General features: G+C 38.8%; 1 protein-coding gene across 1 annotated transcript in view; it reads right to left on the bottom strand.

The window, feature by feature from the left end:
- slc5a9 (solute carrier family 5 member 9) overlaps positions 1 to 18,425 on the bottom strand; it is a 64,106-nt gene extending 45,681 nt beyond the window's left edge. The window contains exons 1-4 of the mRNA XM_017432199.3: positions 18,288 to 18,425; positions 13,442 to 13,557; positions 4,939 to 5,010; positions 1,097 to 1,201 (exon numbers count right to left, since the gene is read on the bottom strand). Coding sequence (XP_017287688.1) covers positions 1,097 to 1,201; positions 4,939 to 5,010; positions 13,442 to 13,557; positions 18,288 to 18,309 — 315 coding nt within the window. The 5' untranslated portion in view covers positions 18,310 to 18,425. The remainder of the gene's footprint in view (positions 1 to 1,096; positions 1,202 to 4,938; positions 5,011 to 13,441; positions 13,558 to 18,287) is intronic.
- Between the last annotated feature and the right edge of the window lie 1,270 nt (positions 18,426 to 19,695).

Here is a 19,695-nt window from a genome sequence, read left to right as displayed (position 1 = left end):
ATATACCAAAAAAGTTGTGGGATAAGAAGAGTTTGTTCCCAAAAAACTTGAGAATTTTAGACAATTCAAAAGTTAGAGTGCAACATTATAAACTCACAGTTAAACACTGTGTACAAAAAAATCTGTAAAAAATCTAAACCTTAAATTGCAATTGTTAAAAAAAACTGTAAAATATGAAAATGCCAGTTTAGACATGTAAAGTACAAACTTCTGTGACCCGTTTCAACTTTGAATAATGTTTTTACTGTGAAATATGTCTGGGCTACAAAGAAGGCTGGGTTTTCTCATGTGTTCTGCCAAAATCCCATTAGTCACCAGTTGGGTATTTTTTTCTTGCAAATGTTTGCAAATTTAGTCTACCTAGTACGACATGTTGCTACCAAAACTCTCAGCACACTGTTCTGAACACAACCACATGTTTTGGTGTATAATTTACATGTTACTTTCAAAGCTGTGTGACAAGATTCAGGACAAACATTTTGACCAAGATAGTAATAGTGTAATGTTGTTGCTGAGTGAACCCAATATGCAGACTTATTTTTAAATTAAAAACAAAACAAACAAAAAAATTAATTTATTAAGAAATAAAACAGGTTGACGAGGCAGCAAAAACATAGTAACAAAAAAGGAGCATGACTGCAGCATGAAAACCACAGAAGGATGGCTATCAAAAGCAGAATGAACAAACCAGTGAGGAATTAGAGACAAAAGTCAAAATCAACCCTGCTCTTACCACACCCAGTAAAAGCACCCAGTTTGTTGACCCCCAACCAAACACATGACATGTGTTTAAAGTCAATAAGTGTTTAAAAAGAGGCAACTTATCACTGAAGATATGCAAAGTTAGGTATACCATGTTGACAGAACGTGCTGTGGCTGAGCCCATAAGACCCCTTTAGAACTCCTGTATGTACTTGTATGTCAGATAGTATGAACTTGTCTTAGTTTTGGACACATTTCCTCAATAAATAAAATGCAGAATATAATTTTCTTGTGCCATTTAAAAATATACTTATTATAATATACTCAGACCTGTGCTTATCAAATCATGTCATATTAGTTCAATTCTTACTCATTTAAGAAGTATACTTCTTACATTCCATTCAAATCCTCCAACAGCGATGCCTCCTGCTGCTCCTGTTCCCGCAAGTCCAATGAACAAACCACTGCCAACGTTACTGGACATCAGGGAAGCCCCTATCTGTAAATGAATTCAAACATGAACTAGAAAACATGAGAGTGTTTAGGAAAAGCAAGAAAACTATTAATTAAAGTTTGAATTTTTGTTAATATTATCACAACTAACTTTAGAATTTTTATGGAGAGCAATAAAACCATTAAATAACATTAGAGTTTTATTGGCAGTGTGAAAATCATTAACTAACATGAGAGTTTTTCCTGACAGTGATTAAACCAATAACTAATGTTCTAGTGCTGGCAATCAGTGAAACAGTCTTTCACTAAGCGATAAAAGCATGAAAAATGGCACAAATAACCTCCTGGACCTATATTTTCCAAAAATAATGGTATGCACATGGAAAAACAATATGGGTTTTCGAAGTCATTTCTTATGGTTTTTGACCTAAATTGAGATTGAATCAATCAATCTTCCCAATCTTTGCATCAAAAATAGTTTTTTGGGCATGCAAAATTCAATTCTGGAGTTAAAAAGTAAATTATTTTAAAAATTGCAAATGTAAAAGTTTATTAATACTAAAAATAAAGGACTTGATTGCGTGAGGTTACGATATGAAAACAGCCTGTCATTGAAAACTTGACAATGACACCTACTATGCTCTACTTATCACATTTGCATGCACAAAGCTGTGCTCACTTAAGACCAAAATGGTAGCATTTGCATCTGCTACGACATTCAGTTTTGCATCTTCACTTGTTACCTGCTGATAACTCTGGGAAATTTATGGAAGTGTTGACCTCACTATTTGCCAGGCATCACTTTCTTTTCTCCATCCCCAGTTGACGGGATGAAGAAACCACATAAAACACTATAGCACTTCAGAGCTGCACTAGGTTTGAACATCAAAATGTCCTACATCTAGCTCAATCGTTCATCCAGTACCATTTAAGCCTCATGCGATCTGTATACCATCTGGCTACCCTGTTACCTTTGGCTCAGCTATCCCACACTGGCACATACTCTTAATTTAGGTGTGGCTATCTAATTACAATTCTACAACTAACTAAATACTAGTTGGGGTATATACACAGGGCTATTTAGAAAGCATTTGGGACACTAAACAATACTAGAACTACAGCAACAGCTACCTACAATAAGAAGACTACAACTAGTGTACTACTTAGCTGACACTGAACCCCATGCTGGGCTTCATAGGAATGATATCACCAGTGTGCCCTGGTAGTGCTCTGATATCATTATCATTATCATAAAGCATGTCAATCAATATTGGTGAGATTTTTCTTTGCAATAATGTGGGAAACAGACCATAAAAGACTTAAGTCTTTTAACAAACTACCTGTAGTTCTTATAACATCGGGCCAGAGGTTTTATCTCAGCATCTTGATGGGCTGCCAGCCTCTGCACCCAAGTTCATTTCCTAGCCTGGAGCCCCATATTAGATGAGTGTTTCAGTTTGTGTGAGAAATGCACCTTTCTCTATTGTCCATTGGATCTGGCTGTCCTATTTACTCCCCTAAGGGTTCAGAAGCCCAAGACAACAGTCCATTTATTCTTAAAATATCATCCTTAAATGTAATGTACCACTGGCAAAAACCTAGGAAAGTAGTGGCCACATTGAAATTTAAATGTCAAAATACACTATTATTGATGCCAATAATATCAATAAAACATTAGGCTAAAATGTAGAAAAGTCAGTTTTGACAAAAAACAGAATGGCCATTTAGAGTTATGAAATTGCTACCATCTTGAAAGCTGGCGGCCACATTTAATTTTTATTAGCACTATTCATAAGCACTGTTTATACAAAATACATTTTGATACATTTTGATGCTTAGATCATTGAAATATGCTGAGCAATTCAGATTTTACAAGGAAAAAGCTGTGGTTCACTTACAAAAAAGCATGTGGGATAATTAAGAAGCAAACAGAAGCTTCATTGTAAGAATTTTCATAATTGACTAAAAGTGAAGGATCTAAGTTAAATATTAGATCAAGAACTACCTTTTTAGTTTATTGAGTTAAACTGTTTGAACTGATTGAGATAATGATGACTTCTGAGGTAAAGCCTAGAGTGGAAGTTTTGAGGGTTTTTTTGGTTTGGCCTTGACAACTAACTGGATTGAATGAACTGTGATTAAGAATGATGAAATACAAAGACAACCAAACTGAAATTTGAATTGAACTTCTACGATATACTTGCACTCCTTGTAAATAAAATAACACTTGAACTGAGCTTGTTAGGATCCTGGTGTTGGTCTACATTTTTCTTAGTCTGTGTGGGTACTCTTTCCTCAAGAAGGATCTTTGTTGGTGAATGCAGCTGCTGACAGTGTCACACACCTGGACCTAATTTCAGTCATCAACTGGCTTGCGCCTATAAGGAGCTGCAGTCAGTCATTTTTGCTTGATGGTCCCACACTGTTGGTCAACTAAACTCTCCCATGAATTTGGGTTTCACCTTGGACAACTCGTACTCCATGACTGCTTCTTGCAATTCAAAATTCTGACTGACTGACTGACTAATGCCTCCTTTCAAGCCTCAACTAAAGCAATCCAGAATCCTCCAAAGTCCCCCAATCCTTCACTCAGTGCAAGCTGAACTCCAGAAAACGGTAAGCTCACCTTAGACCCAGTTATGTTTAACATTCTCCTTGAACTCAATCTAATTGTCATCTCCATGCAGAAAACAAAGCTGAACTGTGCCATATCCAGAGTTCCAGCTCTCTATCCTCTCAATCACTTTATATATAAAATGTTCAAACTGTGTGAGCATTTGGTCTTTATGTGGGTCTAAAAGCTACAACGAAACATGACAGCACCATCAAGTCAGGCAGAACCACACACAAGAAGTGATCCAAGTCTGACAGATCTATTGGCCTGTCACAATGCTATGCTCTGTTCAATAATTGAACGGCAAAACTATTATGCACAATGAATGGAACAAATGACCACCTCAATTCTGGAGCTAACAATTGTTTTCATATTACAGTCAGTCCTACTACTCAACCTGCAGCAAGCAGTGGAAAGGCTGTACCTCACCCCCCCCCCCCCCACTTCCTTTTTCTGAGAAGCCACCTCACCTACGCCTAAACATTACTCTGGGGAGATCGGAAGACGTGGAGAATTTTTACAATGTTTTTTTTGGTCTTCCACAGATTTCCAAAATAGTTTCCAGATGATGCTGCAAAGATTTGGTATATATGATTGGTTTACTCAAAGCATTAAAATGGGCCGACGCAAAGTTTAACCTGCAGTCTCTTTCAAATGTCTCTAGCAGTAAGAGGCAGGGTAGAACCTGACCAGGTCACAAGTCCATCACAGAGACGAATGAGACTCAACCATTCACCATTCAGTGACAATTTAGAGTTTCTAATTAATCTAACATGCATGTTTTTTTGTCTGTAGAAGGAAACTAAAGAACCCGGAGAAAACCCACACATGCATGAGGAGAAAATGCAAATTTGTCACAGAAGCCCCAGCCAGGTTATAAAACTAACTTTCTTGCTGTGAAGTGACAGCTCTAACCTCTGTCCACTGTGCCACCCTGTTTAATTAATTGTACATTTTTAGATTTAGGAAATTGTAAAATATATTTACATTCCATGTGCATTGATTTGCAGGAAAGAATCAAGCAAAACATTTCAAGGGGAAAGAAAAGTGGGAACCTTTTTTAAAAATGAGAATATAAATCTAATTATATGTCAAACTAAAATAAGGTTCTATAGCTCTCGGACATGACTAATCAAATATTTGTTTAGGACTCCTGATGTTTGACATACCGGCCACCAGGTCATTGAACGTCCCGCCAAAAAGTACCCCCCAACTGTGGTGCGATTGGCTCTCATTGATGACTGTAGAAAAAGATTGACAATGTGTAAGTTAGACATTTGAATCAGCATTAAAAATCATGCAGAAATCGTATCTTTAAGCTGTATATTTGGATCAACAGTGGCAGACATTTTAATTGTTTTCAGTGCCTCAATAAGAAATCAAAGCTGGGATGAAGGCCTAAATGGAACCCCATAGTATGAATCAAGGTATTTAAAGCCTTAGTCATAATTTGTGGCGACCCATCCACTAACAGTTTTTACTATCCTTATCTTCCAGTATTTACAATAACATAGTTTGCATGTCCTTGTGGCTAATACTAACCACAAGCTAGTGGGCCAATGTGATTCTTGCTATCTATCGCTACCAATAATGTAACAAACTTTTTAAAGGACTCTACTATTAACAGGGCTACCATGGTAATACTAGTCGTAATACACAATGATTCAGAATCCTTTCTTTAGTTGTGTAGTATGAGATATTCCCTTTAGAGACTTTAGAACCAACAGATATTCAGACAGTAGTGCTGAGAGGGCTTCCTATTATCTTTGGGGACAAGTCAGCAGACTTCTACATATTAGTCTTTGTTAGTTGCTCTCATATGGTATCCAAAGGGGCTATAATAACATAAGCTTGACTTTTAAACCATATGTTGTTACCGTCTTTGATAAACAATGTGAGAATATTACACAAACACTTTAAAAAAAAAAAAAGAGCCTGACACAATACACATAGAGCATGTTGCTATGGCAATCAAATTCTCTGGCCCAAAAATGTTTTTTTTTTTTTTTTTAATTCAATTTTATGCGATTTGTGAACTGTTAATCATGCATGTGAGCAATGATGTCCTTCCGTTTCTTGATCAGCACTATTGGCAGCATCTCTTTACAACTTCTTTGGGTGACCTGTTTGTCTAATTGCTTCTAAGGGTGACTCCCATGATTAGGCAACATTTCTAAATATTATTAATGGTTATTTAATGAGACAAGCGTGCTTGTATGCTGATATTGTTTAAGGACTCTGACAAAGATTCCTCCCCCTGCCACATTGACATTGGGATCCTCTTGGTTGAGTCCAAAGGTACTGCACACCCATCTTTCCTACATCTCAGTCCAGCCTTGTTGAAGATCATCGTTGATGGGCAAATTGTGATAACTTTTGGGAGGTCGTGAAGGTTGGCTATGTGCATTCTGTTTGGAATTTTATATGCTCTGCAACTAAACTACCCCAAGTTTATGAAGCCCCAGTTCACCCAAAAAGTCCTAAAGTTGGGTCACGGTGAACAAAAACCAAGGTTACATTGTCAAACCAGCTTGAAGTGTGACAAAATTGTCAAGTCTTCTGTGAACAGTCATAACCTAAAAATGTTCAGTCACTTCCCATGTGGCTAAAGTCAAGGTAGGAATAGGTTGTTGTATACTTCAATGTTCCTAAAGGAGGCCAATGTAAAGGCCATTCAAACAAATTGTCTCCTGCAAATATGCAGCTTTTTTTTTAAGAGTAAGCACAATGTTCTGTATGTATGCTCACATTATATTGCCAAAAGAATTCACTTATCTCCCTTCACACGCATATGAACTTAAGTGACATCTAAATTCTTAATCCATAGGGTTTACTGTGATGTTGGCCCACCCTTTGCAGCTATAATAGCTTCTGTTCTTCAGGAATGGCTTTCCACAAGGTTTAGGAGTGAGTTTATGGGAATTTTTGACCATTCGTCCAGAAGCGTATTTGTGATGTCAGATGCTGATGTTGGACGAGAAGGCCTGGCTCACAGTCTTGGCTCTAATTCACCCTAAAGCTGTTTTATTGGGTTAAGGTCAGGACTGTGCAGGCCAGTCAGGTTCTTTCACACCAAACTCTCTCATCCATGTCTTTATGGAACCTTGCTTTGTGCACTGGTGTGCAGTCATGTTGGAACAGGAAGGGGCCATCCCCAAACTGTTTCCACAAAGTTGGGAGCATGAAATTGACCAAAATGTCTTGGCATGCTGAAGCATTAAGAGTTCCTTTCACTGAAACTGTCTGAGCTAAACTCCTGAAAAACAACCCCACACCATAATGCCCCTCTACCAAACTTTACACTTGGTACAATGCAGTCAGAAAAGTACAGTTCTCTAGGCAACTGCTAAACTCAGACTCAACCATTAAATTACAAGACAGAGAAGCATGATTCTTCCATTCAGAGAACATGTCTCAACTGCTTTACAGTCCATTGGCAGTGTGCTTTACTCCACCCAATCTGACACTTTGCATTGCAGTTAGTGATGTGATGCTTGGATGCAGCTGCTTGGCTATGGAAACCCATTCTATGAAGCTTTCTACACACTGTTCTTAAACTAGTCTGAAGGCCACATGAGGTTTGGAGGTCTGTAGCTAGTGACTGCAGAATGTTGGTGACCTCTGTGCACCATGCGCCTCAGCACCTGCTCAGCCCGGTCTGTAATTTTATGTAGCCTACCACATTGTAGCCAAGTTGCTGTTGTTCCCAATTGCTTCCACTTTGTTATATAACCACTAACAGTTGACTGTGGAATATTTGGTAACAGAAAAATTCTAGACTGGACTTATTTCACAGGTGACGTCCTATCATAGTACCATGCTGAAATTTACTGAGATCCTGAGAGTGATCTATTCATTCTCAAATGTTTGTAGAAATGTTAAGGTCCGAAAGAGGAGTCAACGCACTAAATAGTGTATATTAAAACAAATGCACATGCAGGCACCTGTAGCTGCTATTTGGCTACCAGTGCTATTCTTTGTTCTGTAGTTCTTGGTTACATAAGGTTAGATGCAGCAGAGTATGCACAAGACTGCAGAATTATGTTCTTTAAACCCACATTATTAAATTTTGTGACCTCCAATCAAATCAGAGTTGTTTTATTGCCTGTTTGGATGTATCCAGTTTTCAGGATATAGTAGATATTTTGTAAATGCTGTTAATTTTTCTTCTTCAGATCAGCGCAGGAGCATTGCTCACTTTGGGGTAAAGCTAATCGGCCAACCTGAGTTGTGTAAACTCATTCCTTGTATTAAAAAGTTTTTGTCTTCTCTGTACCTCTAGAGTTCCTGTTCCCTGAAAAACCTGGGTCTTCACATTGGCGCAGCCTGTAAATACTCACCGTCAAGCCAACTTCACCTGTAAATACTCATCGTTGGATTTCTCCGCCGCTACTCACCTTCACCTCACTGTAAGAAAGCAATTCCTACTCCCCCTGCTGAGTCTCGTCATTCTCAGAATATTCAGATACTCACCAGTTGCCTTCCTTTCCAGATTCGTTCCCGTTTACCCGCCCAGCACTGTAAACAAACTCACTTACCTTTATTCAGTTTCCTGTGTCCGTCTGTCACCCGGCTGCTCGCTCTTGACTATTTTGGTAAAACCTGACAGAACGCTCCAGCCAGATGATATGTCAAAGAGCAGTACTGGTGATGGACAGACCACAAACCCAGCAACCAACCAAGATCTCAGATTTAGTCATTACGAGTCACTTCTCCATCAATTATTCCAAGTCCAACAAAACACTAGTGCTATTCTAAATCAAGTCACTCATCGGATAGTGTCAATAGACGACCGTCTCGGAACTCTGTTGCCCGCCCCCTCGGTCAGTCCACCCCCTGCCACGTCCCACTCCAACTCCGCAGTTCAGGTCAATGAGCCCGATCTAAGACCTTCGGAGCAGTTCGATGGCGATACTGACTGCTGCGGAGGATTTCTTTTGCAATGTCAATTGGCATTTTCACTATCACCGTCCCATTCTGCCCGAATAATCTATATCATTTCTGCTCTAAAAGGCAAAGCACTGCGCTGGGCTCAAGCTTTCCTGTCGTCTAATTTGCTGGAAACATTAACTTCTCACCTCTTTATTCAGGAGTTTAAGCGTGTATTTGACCATCCTCTCCAGCAGGAGGAAGCAGCCAAGCGGCTGCTCTCGCTTTGGCAGGGTCGGAAGTCAGTCGCAGAACACTCTGTGGAGTTCCGAATCATCGCCGAGGAAGCCGGATGGGATGAATTCTTTCTGACCAAATTAGGGACCAGTTAGCCCCTTGAGATGAACCCAGAACTTTGGAGGAATTAATCACTTTGGCTATTTGTATCGATAATCGTCTCTGTGAATGCTGTTGAGAAAGGGACTCCAACTCCCACAGTCCCAGGGTTCCCTGTCTCCGCCCGCATGAGGAGAATTCCACCAATCAGCGCGCTACTGATCCAGACCCGGAACCGATGCAAGTTGGCTGAACGCATTTGACTCTCAATGAGAAACAGAGGCGTTTTAAAGCTAAGGCATGCATTTATTGTGGAGAAAAGGGACATTTCGTCGCTAATTGTCCATTGCAGGGAAGCGGCTCGGCCCGCCAATGAATCAGGGGAAATTGACGGGTCCCTCTAACTTTTCCCCTGCTTCCCTACTCTCTCTCCCTGGTGCTATTGTTTATGATCAAGGTATGCTTCCCATTGCTGCGCTGGTGGATTCCGGTTCTGAGCTCAACCTCATCTCTAAGGATTTAGTGGATCAACTCAGCATCTCCATCATCCCTCTGGAGTCACCTCGCTCGGTTGCTGGGCTCATGGGCCAACGTCTGACACAGATCAACCACAAGGTCTCCAACTTATGAGTATTGGTTTCTGGCAACCACCATGAAACAGATGAGTTTTTCCACTTCTACGCAATTAGTTTTTGGCTTCCCTTGGTTTGAAAATCCACAATCCCGTTCTTAACTGGTCCGAGAGATGGGTGGATTCATGGACCAAATTTTGTTTACAACATTGTTTGAAGTTGGCTATGTTGCCACCTGTAAAAAAGGAGGAAACTGAATATAAGGTAGAACTGACAAAAGTTCCTCAAGTTTATCATGATCTGGCTCCTGTTTTTAGTAAACAGAAGGCTCTTTCACTGCCCCCTCACAGGCCCTATGACTGTTCTATTGAACTTCTGCCCGGTGCAACTCTTCCTTCTAGTCGCCTTTATAATCTTTCTGGTCCTGAGAGGGAGGCCATGAAAGAGTATATTGAGGAATCTTTAGCCACAGGTATTATTTGCCCCTCCATGTCACCTTTAGGTGCAGGATTTTTCTTTGTAGAAAAGAAAGATAAGTCACTCCACCCTTGTATTGACTTCCGTGGCTTAAATCAGATCACCGTAAAAAAACAAGTATCCACTCCTGTTAATTGATTCCGTTCATGAGAGACTCCATTCGGCTACAATTTTCTCCAAATTAGACCCTTGGAATGCGTACCATCTGGTGAGAATAAAAGAGGGGGACGAGTGGAAAACGGCATTTAAAACACCTCTGGGACATTTTGAGCATTTGGTGATGCCCTTTGGTAAGCCCAAAGGGCATCACCGTTTTCCAAGCTCTCATAAACGGTGTCCTTCGTGACTTCCTCAATGATTTTGTCTGTGTCTATTTGGACGATATTTTGATCTTCTCTCAGAATCAACATCAACATGAATCACACGTCTGTTCGGTTCTTCAAAGACTATATGAGAATTAATTATTTGTGAAGGCAAAAAATGTGATTTCCATGTTTCATCAGTATCCTTCCTGGGTTTTATTTTTGAGAGGGGCTGATATCGCACCGACCCGGAGAAAGTTTGTGCGGTCAGGGGCTGGCCTGTGCCCACAACCCGGAAAGAGCTGCAACGCTTTTTGGGATTTGCTAACTTCTACAGACAATTCATCAAAAACTACAGTCGGGTAGCCTCGCCATTGAACCAATTAACCTCCTCACTTCGGACCTTCACCTGGACTCCTGAGGCAGATGGCGCTTTTGGTGAGTTGAAGGCTCTTTTTTTTCATTTGCCCCCATTTTGTGTCACCCTGATTCTAGTAAACAGTTCATTGTCAAAGTGGACGCTTCCATTTCTGGGGTAGGGGCTGTACTCTTTGAAAGATCTGACTCTGATAAAAAGATCCATCCCTGTGCCTTTTTCTCCTGGCACCTATCTCCTGCTGAGACCGCCCAGCTCCTCGTTACCCACGTGTTCCATCTTCATGGCATCCCTCAGGACATTGTGTCGGATCGTGGTCCACAGTTCATTTCTCAAGTCTGGAAGGCTTTCTGCAATGCCCTTGAGGCCAAAGTGAGCCTTACCTCTGGTTATCATCCACAATCCAACGGTCAAACTGAGCGATGTAATCAAGAACTGAAATCCGCTCTCAGGTGTGTCATCAACAACAATCCATCCTCATGGTGCAAACATTTATCCTGGGTAGAGTATGCCCATTATTGTCACACCTTGGCCGCCACCGGTGACTCTCCATTTGAAGCCTCGTTGGGTTATAATCCTCTTCTCTTCCCCAGTCAAGAGACCGAGATCCTGGTGCCCTCCGTCCAACACCATTTATGTCTGTGTCGTTGGATCTGGAAACAAACCCGAGATGCCCTCCTCAGAACGGCACAACAGAATAAGAGGTTTGCCGATCGTCATCGCTCTACCACCCCATCTTATCAAGTTGGCCAAATGGTATGGTTATCTACTCGAGATGTTAACATAAAGGACACACCTAAGAAGTTGGCCCCCAGGTTCATTGGTCCATTCCCCGTGGAGCGTATCAATAACCCTTCAGCCGTAAGACTTCGCCTACACTGATCCATGAGGATACATTTCACGTATACCAACTGAAATCTGTCTCTGAGAGCCCCCTTTATTCAGTCTCCTGTGTCTGTCTGTCACCCGTCTGCTTGCTCTTGAATATTTAGGTAAAACCTGACACTATAATCCTTCTATTTCTTGGTGATTGATTTAACAGAACTCCTGGGGATGTTTAGGGCCTTGAAGATAATTTTGTATCAATCTTTTCTCTGAGTTGAATTAGGACAGTCACTGTAAAGAGAAGAGGGTGAATATTTATTTTTTATTTATTGGTTTTGCTCTCTAAATTCCTTATGTGGCCCAGCCCTGCTGAAGGACAAGGGACACTCTTTTGAAGACAGGAATGTGTATATTTTAGACAGGGGAAACGGGTAGTTTGAAACAGGAGAGGAAGAAGCCATCTAAGTTAAACAACAACAAAACAAACATTATTAAAGTAAGGAGGCACCCATCTTTCTAACACCTATAAGTCAGCCTTGACTTGTTTCTCTGGGTAGTTTCACAACCATTTACACCTTGAAACATGTGACTAAAACAGCTCACGTTAGCCTTGTTAAGAAACGGGTATCAACAGCTCAAATGACTACCAAGATGGAGGGGTGGGCCATTGACTTGTGATCTTACTGACTCTATTACTGTAATCATTATATCAGTCAGTCCCTCAAGGATTTTGCGGGCATTTTTTGTGATTGTTGCGGGCTAAAATGCCTGATTTCGCGGGGCATTCTCCTAAAAGTTGCGGTGAAAAGTTGCGATTTTTTCTTTTTACTAAAATCAATAAAAAAACTATAACTTTTAATAAATAAACCAAAAATACTTACTAGTTTTGTAAGATAATTACAACAAACATTGACATTCTCAAAATGTGCTTTATTTGAGAACTTTGATAGCTTATAAACTGACATTCATGACCATTTCTGGATTGTCCCTCGTCTGCAGCTCTCCTTACATGTTTTGCAGACACAAAGTGTTTGTTGATGAATGACTTGTGTTTATGTTTGATGATTACACTGCAGGACTTGCAAAACAACTTCCCCCCACTCTCGTGCAGCTGGGTAAGAAACTGTTTTGCGCGGTCCTTTGCTGAAATCTTTGTGGGCAAATGTGAAGCATTAGTGCACATTTTCACTTCAGTCGCTGCTCCAGCATGCTGATGTTAACAGGATGTGACGTAACATGTCTTCTTCGTGAATTATTTGGGGTTGTTTTGTATTCCACACATCACAAACCCACAAAGAAGACACTAGACCACAGAAACGGTGGCAAATCACATTAGAAACAATAAATATTGGGTTAAAATTGCGGGAAAGTTGCGGTGTTTTGGGCAAAGTTGCAAAAAGTTGCGATTTCTGCTTTTCTTTTTTTTTTTTGATTTTTGCTTGATTTTGCGTTAATAGTTGTGATCGCAACATCGCGAAATCCTGGAGGGTCCGCTCAGTTACTTGTAAGCCTGGGACTCCAAACCCCAGATCAGATCTGTAGAAGCCTTTGGATTAGAGGTGAAATGTCTTCAAGAATCAAGAAGAGTCCAGTTGCTTCTATTGAACCATTTAGGATTAAACTCTGAATCAAACAAGGTGGTAAATGGAAATATTTACAGCACCAGCCGTAGTTTGCTATGATTAGTTGACTGCTGTTTCTTTATGACAGGGATGAAGCAGACAATAGTGTAATTTTGCTAAAAAACATAAAATTGATGCACTGCACAAGGGTTTAAATTAGTAATGGATAGAATGTGTCCTGTAGGTGATTCTACGATCTTTCTGTTTGGGCAGAATGTGTTCTAATTCTTTACAATCCATTTCCCACCTCTTTTTGAGATGTATTTGTGTAAATTAGTTGTGTATCTTCTTACCCATATTCCAATCACCATGACAATGACAAAGTAGATGACAACCACAGCAATATCAGCAGCATCCACACTGCCTCTGGTAATAGGTCTTTCTGTTGTGAACCCATAGGATGTCCAGTCTATACATTTGAAAGAAAAAGCAAATTTATCATGGCAGCATTTTATTTTCTCTGAAAGTCACACTTAATCAAACATGCCTACAATGTGTGTTGCACTTCAAATCTTTATATATTGTTTTGTGCGTCAACATTGTTTTATTTAACTGTATTACATTTCTTAAAAATCTTAATTTGATTTGTTTTATTTTTGTGGCATGCTAACTTTGTTAAGGCTCTGGTATTGTAACCCAGTCTTTTAGTCAAATGTTAAAGAGTCCTAAACACATTTTTATTTGAGACATATTAAAATTTTCCTTAAAGGTGAAATGAAATCAAATCTCAAACAATTGACATTTCATGAATATTATTTAGTTAAACACATTCACACAACATTCCAGGGACCCATTTTTCTGACCTAAACTTAAATAACTTGTTTTTAGTGTTTTAGTCAATAATTTCCGGAGTGGGTGATTTGTGGGGTGGAGTTCTGTCCTGGGTTCATGATGTGCACTGTCCTCCGGCTGGCCAAGAACACCGCTACTGTTCAGTTGTTTACTTGTATAAATGAAAGAAGATTACTTTTTTTTGTATATGAAGAAATGCAGGAAGAGTAATGGATATACAACCATACCAGTATGAACCTAAACTGACGGCTGGATCTCCAGAATCAGATGAAAACTCTTCAGATTCACGGAAAAAGCCAAAAACACCTGAATGGTTTCTTCAATGCTTGGTATTAAAAAAAAACAATAATATAATTTTTTTTTAATTTTTCAATAAGCATATTTTAGGATTTTCTTTCAACTGAGGTTGGTTTCAAAATACTTTTCAGTTCAGCTTTAATGTCTTTTGTTAATTGTATTTTTTTGTTGTTGTTTCTTTTAAAGAATGCTACCTTGGTATTGAGATGTCATATGTCCAGTGGAAACCAACTCTGGAGTGGGCAGGTTTACTATGGGCAAGAACAGATGTTAAAACTTAAGCCCTGCAATGACACGGTCCTGTTGCTAAACATAGTACCTCACTGGACTGAAACTGTTGGAGACTAACTGGTGACCCAAAATTATGAGAAATTTTCTGTTGCTTTCTCACTAAATTCACTGGCAACAAAGTGACCAGCAAATCCTGTGCCTGCATTTAGAGCAGCTAGTCTTTAATGTCACTGCCTATTTTTTATGTACAGCTTGCAAAACTGCATTCTTGGCTGTATAAAATATTTTGTTGTCCACCTCTGCCCACATCATATTCACCTCGGCACATTCTGTTTCCACCTTGGCAGCTGTCCCCATATTTATGATTTATTTTGCTAGAGTACACTATAGGAATGGATATAGTAGAATTTGGAGCAGTTTTCAAAATGGTTTTTAAACCTGTAAGAACTACTTTTCTCTTTTACTTGAGTAGGTTTTTGCCCTTGTAGCGTTCTTTGAATAAAAAATAAATAAATAAATTCAGGCCAGGTTCATATGTTCTGAGTAAAAAAATGTGCAAAGAGCCACATTGGTATATTTATGTGTCCCTGTTGAATACATGTGAAGCTTAAAGGACTAGGATTTCTTAAAGGGATGCATATTGACCACCACCTTTCATGCTAGAGTTTGATGGAATTGTAGCTGTTTTAGATAAAGCTTGAACATAACATGATCTTTTGTGGGATTGTAAGATCTTGTGAGTAATGTCAGCACCAAGGATATGTGTTCTGAATGACTCTTAGCTACTACCACAGCTAAATTTAGTTAGAGCCATTTTGGTGTTTGCTTAGGTCAATTAGCTGTGGTAGACATCTTGAATTAGATTGACTCTAATTTTTAATCAGTTCTTGATTGATAGTTTCATCCAGTCCCATTTATGCAACACTGTGCTAACAGACAAACAGGGTTTATGCTAATAGTTAACACCAGAAATTTAGGCAAAGATCCTGTGCAATGTGTAGTGGTTGGAGTATGTGTTATGAGTGACTCTCAGCTGCTATCACATCAATCTTTAGCTCAGTATCTGCAAAATTCACTGACTTTGTCCTTTTTTGTGTTGACTAATGCTGTTCAACTGTGACATCCAACTTGAACTAGGTTGACTCCAAAATAATAAAAAACATACAGAACTGTAATAGCTAATGGCAATTTTTTAAGAATTTTTTTTTAAATGGCCTGCACTTGTATAGCACTTTATCTAGTCAAAGGACCTCAAAGTGCTTTACAGTACAATCAGTCATTCATCCATTCATACACTGATGAGGGTAAGCTACATTGTAGCCACAGCTGCTATGAGGCAGGCTGACAGAAGTGAGGCTGCCATTAAACCGACACCACCGAGCCCTCTGACCACCACCAGTAAGCAAGGCAGGTGAAGTTTCTTGCCCAAGGACACAATGGCTGAGACGGACGGAGCGGGGGCTTGAACCAGCAACCCCCTGGTTACAGGATGAACCCTTACCTCCTGATGCCACTGCCGCCAATTTTAGCGCATCAGTTGGGTTCCGAATATGTGTTGAGGATGACTCTCAGCTACTACTACACATTTTAACTCAATATCTGTAAAATTGACTGAGCCATGGCTTTTTAAATATTAAAAAACTATACAAGATCACAAAAATCTGACTTGTCCAATAATAGTAGATTGTCAAACGTTTTGTTTAATTTTGAGAGGTCTTTCTAGATGGAAGTATGCTGAAGTAGTTTGATGATGTTGCCCCCAAACAGACGATAATAAATAAGTCACGACCAGGCCAATTTGAGAACATATTTTTTTTTTCTTGCAAAATCCTTAAAAACCTTAAGAAGCACAAACAGGTTAAATACAGGACTAGTAACCAAGCGCGGGGATGATACAGCCAGGTTAAATATTAAAGGTAAAGAAAAGCCACACAAGAGGAATTTAGTCAATATTACACTCCATGTACAAACCCAGCTGGCATTCTGTCACTTCTTGTGCTCCCAACAGAGTAACAGCTGTAGCTTTAAGAAACAGAGCTCTACAGGTGACGATCCATGGAGCTCTGAATAAGTTAATGCCCGGAGGCAAAAGAGCATTATCGTTTTTGCCTCTGTTTGTATGCGTGCATGTGTTTTAGTGAAACTTTCAGAAAATAATCATTGGATGTACATCTACAACTGATTAACTTTTGGAGTCAACCTGATTCAAGATGCCCACCACAGCTAAGCCTTAGGAAACACCAAAATGTCAATTACGCAGTCAAATTTACAGATATTGACTGGTAGTAACAAAGTCTTTCACAACAAATACTATGAGAAATAACAGATTCTGTGAAATCACATGAGATATCGCATGTGATTGCCCTTGATGTTATTTTTATGGTTTGACAAAAAAAGTCTATAACATTGTTCTTTCCCAACATAAAAAAATCTTAGTCTAAAAATAACTTGAAAGGGGAATGTGATATGTAGTCCTTAAGGGATGCAAGGCCTTGAGTTACTATAAGTTTGCAGTGTTCTCGGCGGTATGAGCAACATTGATTTTTGAAGAACCACAAAGCTTTCATTTTCATCATCTTTGAAATATCAAAGAGATTGTTTATGAAAAGAAAAGCACTGAATGGGGTGTGGGGTGGTGTGTGTGTGTGTGTGTGTGTGTGTGTGGGGGGGGGGGTGTTGCTGTACAAAGAAATATAATTAAACCTAATGTATTAAGGGAATACTGCTTGTTCAGCTGCAGGGTGGAATCTGAACCTTTTCAGCTTGACTACAACCTCTGGCAAACCCCCACCTCCTTTGAGGAATGTTCTTTCAATTGTTTAATTTTATATGAAATATAAATCACAGACATGCCACAAGACTACTATTTTTAAAACTTCCAACCTTCTAATATTAGGAAATCATAAAAAAGAAAAAAAAAAAATTGTTTTTCCGTTAGCCAGTCAGCTTCCAGACGAATAATGAGAAATAGTTTGCCAAAAAAAAGAACAATTTTACCATGTATAAACAAGATGCTGAGAGCAAAGAATAAATTGCTGCAGTTTTGCAGACGTATAACAGACACATTGTTTGAAATGTTGAAATAATGCATTCTACAAAAACATGGCAAGTTCTTCTGATAATATGAATTCAAAATAAGGACCTGCCTTTTATGAAAAGTATATGAATTTTTCTGCCTTTTATTAAAAGAAATTCTGGAAGTCATAGATAAATATCTAAAAACTGGTCTAATTTTTATGGCCCTTCTGATTAGGATGCCAGTATATGCTTTATGATTTTAAAGTGAAATATTTCATAATTAGCTAGACAATATAGTCAGGACTCACATGGCTTTGTATAGTTTAGTGTTTAAATTTGATCTGTTTGAACATAAACAAGATGTTTTTCTTCTCTTTACAAGAGTTTGGTGTTTTTCTTTTGTTCTAACATGTAAAAATAGGAATAAATATCAACAGTTTATTAGAGTTCCATAAATTATTGTTTATTTCACAATGTAACTATGTTTTTTTAATATAAAGTATTTATATAAAACAATGAGTTGTGTGGTCTTTACTGTACATTTTACAGCTCTATACAATTTTGACAGGTGCAGAAATGGCTCTTTTGATTGTAAACCTTTGCAGACCTCTGGCCTCCGTACAGCATATGATAACAGTGTAATAAAACTCCTGAAATTGTTCTATGGCTTTTGGTTTAGGTTCCACCCCAAGTTTATCAGTGGCCCCTGTCTATCCACCTCTTTAAAAACTTCCTGGAGGTGAACAAGCTCGGTGTCATAACAAGAGCGTGGTAGCATAAAACTGAAACAGAAGTTCTGACCTGTGTAGACACTGGTTGCCATGTTGGGTCCAGTCCTCCAGATTGTACTGGTTTGTAGATCTTGTTCTCGCCAGTGTGTGTTCTTCTGTCTAATGGCTATGAGTATTCTGCTGATAAATCTCTCAAAGTGCAACTAGTCAATAATTAATTTTTGTATTTATTGCTGAGACAGTTAGAAGTCACTAGTTAGTCATTAGCTCGATCATGACCAGCTCTGTTTCTCACAGAGATTAGAATGAAGTGGGATGGACCTGAATAGGAACCAAAATATGTTCAGGCTGACTAATGTCACCTGCCTCCAAAAGCAAAGTCAAAGCAAAAAGATTTTTGCCTCTGTGTATATGTGTGTTAGCATTAACAAAATATCTTATGAATTACTGAATTTTTATGTAATGTTCAGAAAGTAATTACTAGGTTGACATCTACAATTGACTTTTGGAGTCAATTAAATTCAAAACTCTCTCCCCCTGTATTGTAAAATGTTTTTACAATATATTTAAAGAGAGAATATAACCAGTCATCCATGAAATGGGTATAAATACAATGTAATTAGAAAGTTTTCTTTTATTTCAGTTAAAAAAAAATGTTTGCTCCACATTCTACCTTGTTTTTCACACTCACTTCTTTCAAGTCTTTCTCGCTCTTTTTGTCCTCTCTGAATTGTCCTCCTCTTCTACTTTTTGCTCTCCCACTTTGCACATACACTTTTTGTATGAACTACTACAGAGTGCAAATTTATAAAAATATATATATATATAAATGAAGCAAACAAAGTAAGCCAAATACAGGGTAAATACAGAAATGTAAAAGGTTGGTAAGAATCCACAGCAAAATATGGTATACCCCAGCATTTGTTAAACTTTGATTGACAGTTGCAGGGGCATCACTAGGTTTTAAGGACAAGGGGGGCTTAGCCCCCAGGAGATGCACAGGATGTGAGCAAACGTAGGGGGCGAGAAAAAAATTTATCAAACAGCTAACAAAACCTGAGTTGCTTTTCCACATTTTTGGACACATTTAACAGATACCTTACTGTGTAAACGTTTTAAGCAGCCAATTATATTTTTATTCAGAACATCAACAAACAGGAAATATGTTTACAGTTTTAACAAGAAAAATGAACATTTTTTTTTTCATTTGTGAATTGAATATTACTATACTGTATTAAATGCCAGCTAATGTACACTATAATGTTTGGTGCTGGTGTATACCCAGTTATGAAGTCTAACTGTGACTTTATATATTATATAAAATCTCAGTTAGTCCACAACACTGATTTAGATTAACTGACACAAGAATGCTTCTGTAGAAAACGGTTATTACTGCTATAACATTCTCCAGTAAACCTTCCACAGGTGGCCCAGACAGTATTTTTCACATGCAATTATTTCACCATATCTCTGATGTC

This window comes from Kryptolebias marmoratus, linkage group LG12 (assembly GCF_001649575.2).
Source record: "Kryptolebias marmoratus isolate JLee-2015 linkage group LG12, ASM164957v2, whole genome shotgun sequence".
Classification (NCBI taxonomy): Eukaryota; Metazoa; Chordata; class Actinopteri; order Cyprinodontiformes; family Rivulidae; genus Kryptolebias; species Kryptolebias marmoratus.
This window is presented reverse-complemented; position numbering and strand designations above follow the sequence as displayed.